Source organism: Lethenteron reissneri, chromosome 21 (genome assembly GCF_015708825.2).
Source record: "Lethenteron reissneri isolate LAM-NWPU_2019-01 chromosome 21, ASM1570882v1, whole genome shotgun sequence".
Classification (NCBI taxonomy): Eukaryota; Metazoa; Chordata; class Hyperoartia; order Petromyzontiformes; family Petromyzontidae; genus Lethenteron; species Lethenteron reissneri.
The window spans coordinates 20011144-20017635 of NC_083799.1; the positions used below are offsets into that span (position 1 = coordinate 20011144).

At 39.7% G+C, this 6492-nt stretch overlaps 1 protein-coding gene across 2 annotated transcripts in view; it reads left to right on the top strand.

Moving 5' to 3' along the window:
• Positions 1-3255, top strand: part of LOC133345366 (von Willebrand factor C domain-containing protein 2-like) — a 45727-nt gene extending 42472 nt beyond the window's left edge. For both annotated transcript variants that reach the window (XM_061556061.1, XM_061556060.1), the window contains exon 3: positions 175-3255. In XM_061556061.1, coding sequence (XP_061412045.1) covers positions 175-225 — 51 coding nt within the window. In that variant the 3' untranslated portion in view covers positions 226-3255. The remainder of the gene's footprint in view (positions 1-174) is intronic.
• Positions 3256-6492: the final 3237 nt, after the last annotated feature.

Genomic DNA, 6492 nt, shown 5'->3' on the forward strand with positions numbered 1-6492 from the left:
TTTCAAGGTAGCGTGGCTTCTTCCCACAACCCCGCGAGACTCATATATCATTCATGGGCACTTGTGTGCATTTGACAGCTTTTGTTTGGAAGTGCGCACACAACCTAACCGCACTTCGTGTTCGCCTGTGATGCTCCCATCATTACATCCGCCCGTCCCTTTCCGAAAATGCAGGCGCGAACTGCTACGCGGACACGCGCGTCATCCCTGCCGGACACGAAGTGAGGATCGACACGTGCACGGTGTGCTCGTGCCCACTACCCGGCAACAGCGGCTATGCGGACCGGCAAGCCGTGTGCATCAAGCAAGACTGCCAAGGCAGCTAGCCCTGCCGAGCGGTGCCGTCGCAGAAAACCTGACGCGGCCCGCAAGCAGCATCCAGCACCTCCCGAGGGTGCAGTTGAGTGTCCATCAGACCTGGAATGGCAGTGTAAAGAATGTATGTAAAAAAAAACTATGATAATACTAATAGTATCCTATATTAAAAAAGTCTAAAAAATCGAGCATTTCAAAGAATATTTATATTCAATGTTGTTAATTGCTATTCCATTAATAAAATAAAACACTTCAAATTAGTATACATGTGATTAATAGCTAACTGTTAATAAGTTACACAAAAATTTTATGATATTATTTTTCGTCGTGCTTTGTATATATGTAGGGTTGGACAATTATTTATAAGTAAGGGTATGCCACAGTTTTGCATTGTAGTTCGTCCAAGGGGGCAGTGCCCATGAGTGGTGGATGGAATACAACAATTGCTGAGACCGTTTGATGGTGGGGTTATGGCAAGAGAGATGTGGGGCTGCGCAAGGATGGGTAGCCAATCAGGCCAACCGTTTTCTCTAGTACATCGTTGCCTAACCACTTTTGAAATGTGCCTGCATTAATTTGTCAGAACAGTGCAGCAATCCAGACCTGCCAATTCTAATCAAAACAGTGAATGTAACCTGCATCATTCGTCTAACCTTTACACAGTATGAGTACTCTGGTTTTCCCGTTTCCTTGACTGGTGAGGAAATGAATAGAGGTGAATAACCTGTGGCGACTTAGCTGGCATGGAATTTTAGTTTCGTATTTGGTTTGGAACGCATTCCACTCATGTGCAAAAGTGTGTGCATTCAGTTTGTGCTCAGATTAAAAAGGTTAAAGATTTTGTAATGTTAGTAAAACCCATTTAAAATTACCTAATAATAAATAAATATAGTTGATTGGCATAGCACATTTTAAACGGTAAATGTATCCCAAAAGTCTTAATATCCTATTTATCGGTCTGTATTATAATTCTTGGCTCTCCACCAATGTCCGAATATGGACCACGTGACATGCATGGCTTTTGGACATTATTTAAACTGTGGCTTTAGAACTCCCTTGTTTTTGCTTGTGTTTTATTTTAGATAAAAAGGTCAGCAATGTGACTTACCATATTAGATAATAAATATGTCATTTATATATGTAACTTCCAATGCATAGCTGAAAGGAAACAGTTCTCTTCAAACATTAATGTATAGTATATTCATGAAAACTCCTCTTATTTACGACTGTTTTAACCGTGACTCCTATTATCCATGGGAGCTGTAGGGTCTGCATAAGCTCCTATTATCCGTATCCCAATCCTTACAAGTATCCACCATCATCCGCAATTTGTCCCATCAGTCAATGTGGAATGGCAAATAACTCCAATAACTTGAGACCAATGCAAAATGTATCGTATAAAAAAATGCTGCGGGTGACACACACTTTAAATCAACTGCCACATACAGGCGACACGCATAGACATCTGGATCTGGCTTCAGGCCTGGCAAATCTAGGGGTATCTGCAGATTATCCATGGATAATTACCGGCCCTATTTCCCAGCCTTGGCTGCCGGAAAATGAATCGTAAAATTATCCTCACATGCTTTGCAGATTATTGGAATTGAATGGCAAATAATTTCAATTATCTACGATTTTTCTCACATTTTTTTCCTGTGGATGAGTGGGGTAAATTTGCACCCGATCTTGGATAGAGAGTGGATGGTTAGTTGGGCATTGTTTGCATATTGTTTTGCTATAAAATAAATTGTATTGTACTTTTACGGTCCAGCATCAATGCGTTTCGCCTTCACCGACGCGAAATGACCAGTGTGATAAAGTATGGTCAAATAACACACAGGAAAGATGCTCTCATCCAGCAGTGGATTGAAAATGGGCTGTGTATGTACACACACATATACACCATATATATATAAGCTACATTTGTTTCTGTCTTACAATTATCTTCTTGAAATTACACAAAATATTAAGTGGAGCACTTTAATGAATTTAGAGCATATGTATGTCTAATATTACAAACCAGCTATATAGAGTATAATGTTATTATAGTACAGCTGTCGTATGTTTGAATACTAATAACTTTTGTTGCAGCACATATGGATACATTCAAACAATAAAGTTACTCCATGACTGACCCTAAATGGTTAAAGTTGGCCAACCTACTTCTGCTTTCTGTTAAAAAAGTTCATTCATTTTCTAACAACTTGCAATCCCAGGTAACTGGATGATTATTTTCAAGAAACAGAAGAGCGGAACTGATGTATCTAATTTGGGTGCATTAGGAGCTACAGGAAAATGTTCTGATAATTAACCGTTCAAAACAAGATGAGTAAAAGACACAGCAATTATTAGAATCTATAGGGATTCATGAAAATAAATTATTAACATCTTCACCAAACAATACAATTTGGAGTTGTGTAGCCTCTAAATACAACCACATTTCAAGACACCCAGAAATTGGACAAACCACTTAGGTATTTACATTTACCAACAATTGTACAATCCGAACTCATGGATTATTTTAAAGTAATTACCTTATTATGGGAAAATTATGTCAATAGAACACGAAGTAATGTGAAAGTCCCAATAAGGCAAGGTCTTTGTGTTAGATTCAGCTATTTATGTGCCCAGCAATTGCTAGGTGACCTCATTTGGCTGATGTCACGATTGTGCAAGCATTGATTGTCACTTATATTGGTGTGTGACAGCAACGGTTGTTGGTGAATGAATATAATTCCGTTTTACAGTCTAGTAATTGTGTTTGTGTGTAAATGTTCATTACAAATAATGATAAGGAAACATTCTGCCGGTTCTGAAAAATAAGTGGCTGTAATAGTTGTTTATTGCTCTTTATACAGTATTTTTATTATCTGTAACTCTGTAAACACAACCAGTTCCATCGTTCCAGTTGTAAATTTCAAAACAATATAAAATATTTGATGTCTGCAAACTGTTCATGTGTCGTGTAAATGTATGCTTGGCTTCAGAAACTGTATGCTAAACTCAATTTATGAAAATATTTTCTTACATTTTGTTACCATTTTTTAAATTGCCCGAGTGGAATTTATATTTAAACTACTCAAACCAGGTAAGCCCGCTGACCTATTCGCTCTTTGTTCAGGAGCGATCTCCTGCATACAAGGCGTGGGAGATAACATCTCGTCACAACGGCATGGTGAACTGAATTTCACAATATGATAATTGGTTTTTCCCCTTTTTTTCTGGCAACAAAACAGAATCATGTCTGCATTGATTCCTTGTAAAAGGTTTCGGTTTGGTAATTTAACATCTTAACACCTGTTTTGTTGCCAGAAAAAGGGGAAAAGCCTATTATGATATTTTGGTACTGGCAAAGGAGGTCCCATGATGAATTTCACAAGTTTACATAACCTCACTATTTATTGCTCCAAATAAAAAATATATATGACGCAGCTTTTAGAAAACATTACATAGAGCTTTTCATAATCATTATCAATAAATAACAAATAACCTGTAGACGACGATACAATTTATTTCAAAAAATTGCTATATGCAGTTTGAACTCACTCAAATGTAGCTATATGGTTGGACGTGGGACAACATCGTGTGTGTACTGTGTGATATACCACTACACGTAAACTGTGTGTGCGCGCTACTCGGCAGGCAGCTGTTTCATGCGGTTTGATTTTGTGCACCTTTTTTTTGGAACGCATCTACCGCAAAAAGCGAGGAAAACCTGCAATTAAAAGTACCTTCTATTGATAGGGTATTCAAGATTTAATTATAATTAGTCATTTATGGTATGACAATAACAATGTATAAAACGAGCTTCGCATTTTTTTCAAATACAGTATATAAGGAAGACATTTACAAAAAATTAACCCGTAAAAACAAAGTTTTTCACTATAAATCCTTTATATGCGTGGCGGCTAGAGTCCTCTCGTCCTCTGGCTTGAGATGGCTGCCACCTATGGGTCAGATGATTGCCTGGCACCATTAAGCAATTGGTAATTAAATATAAAAAAAAATTCCTAAAAAGTGTAAACATTTTGGAAAAATTTTTCACGAAAATTAATTGTCAAGCACAACGAGTCTGTGTGGAAAATGTCAGCTCGATTGGATCACGGGAAGTGGGTTAAAAAACGACCGAAAGATTTGCACGGTCGTAAGCGCGCAAGCAAGTGAACTTAATATAAAGGATTTTTAAAAATAAAATGACGTTAAGTGAAATAACTTGGTGTGTACAGAAAATTTGTATATGTATGCGAACAAATTAACGTGAAAAAAGCTGCCCAAATTAAGAATGTACTATTGTCACATGCGTACCTCCCATTGAGAAAAATGTTTTTGTAGAATTAACCAAGATGGCCATACTAATTCATGAAAAAATACGCAATAAACATTGAAGATTGCTTTCGCCAAGCTTAAAACACGCTGTTACGCCTTGAGTTTAAAACATAATTGAACTAGTATCCAATGTTTACAGCTTGCGATTTCTTTCCAACCTCATTGTGGTTAGGGCAGTGTGGTCTGCATTGTACAAACAGTATAGTATAAGTGCGTAGATGTAATTCGTGATGACCAAAAAATATCCCATTAGATGCACGAGGAATGTGTCAAATGTTGTACATTTCATCTGTGTCTCGTAACAACATTTTGCTGCTCAGACCAGCAAGTCAGTGTTGAAAAATAAACATTTCTATGGCAAGGGCCAGTCTCTTTCAAGGACAACCACTATTGGCTTTCTCCAAAATGGTACTTACTTTTTTTTACCCCGAAGGGATGATGGGATGGGTCAACTCCTGACCAGAATTTCAAACGCATGTGCTTTTGAGAGGTGAGCACTCTAACTGCTGACTGGAATTCAGAGATACAACTGATGCAATAAAACACTGCATTAACTGAAGTGTTTTCTGCGTATGCATATCCGACCATCATATAGCTGCCCTGACCAATGAACTGCAAACATCCAGTATTTGTGTATTCTCTATAGACATGAACACGTAATCTCATGTGTTCATTTATCAAGTACAACAACGCATTTCAAATGCGAGGGCCGTGTGCACTTCAATGTTATTCATACTATAATATTGTTACATGTGTAGTGACTAACTTGGAGACGATAAGACTTGGAGGCACTTATCTATTAACAGGCACCATCGGGGTTAACAGTCTTAATAAGTAATCCGTCTATTGTCGGCGACGCTACTCAGCCAGGACAGTTGGTAGGCTGCCTGACTCGCGGCGCCCCGAGATGGTAACGACGGAGACGACGTCGAGAAGAATAGTGAAAACGACAAGAAGAATGATGAAGACGACAAGAATAATGGTGACTAAGGACTGCAGCAGCATGACGGGGATTATACTCTTTGGTTTTTTCGGTAAAGTCACGTAGGTAAAAAATAAAATGAAATAAATTAAAATAGCTACGTTCAATCACGACGTTTCAGGCGCAACACAAGCGTCCTTCTTCAGGTGGGGACAACGTAGCGAAATCACAACTGCTTAAGTGTGTCTAAGGAGATGGCTGTGATGAGGAATTATATAGTCGCGGGGGATGGAGGGAGGGAAGGGGCCATGTGAGTGTGTGGGTGCGCTGTGGACCGAAGAGGCAACGTAGTGAGGCACGGGGGGGGGGGGGGCGCTGGGAGGCAACTCATGGAGTTCAAACTGAAGCTTTGTGATGCAGGGGGCGGAAGTAGATGAGAAAGCTAAGATTAAGCAGCCTTTTGTTATGCTGCCGGGGGGGGGGGGGTAAATTAGAAATGCACAAGCTGAAAACAACGTGTGGTAATTGTGATGTAGTGTGTGAAACTGGGGGTAACAGACTGGGAATATGGATATGATTATGAAAATAAATCTAAACTGGCTGTCTAGCAGTAAACTGCACGGCAGCTAAAGTTTAACTTGGTTAATTACATCCTGATGTAATAAGAGCCTAGGTCAGATTCACGTGGTGATCGGCTTGGCCGGTCCCGCTTTACAGCCAATGGGGGAAGAGCCTGGGAGCATGGCCCCAGCGTGATCACGGGATGTCAGCTAGGTGATTGGTTCTGCTGGTCTTGGCCTCAGCCAATGGGAAGACAAGTCAGGGGCGTGGTCCCGGGAGTTGATGGGGGATCTGGAACATTCGGCACAGGCTATTGAGGATTGGCTGGAGGGTACCACGTGACCCAGGCATTAAATAAGGGGAGAGAG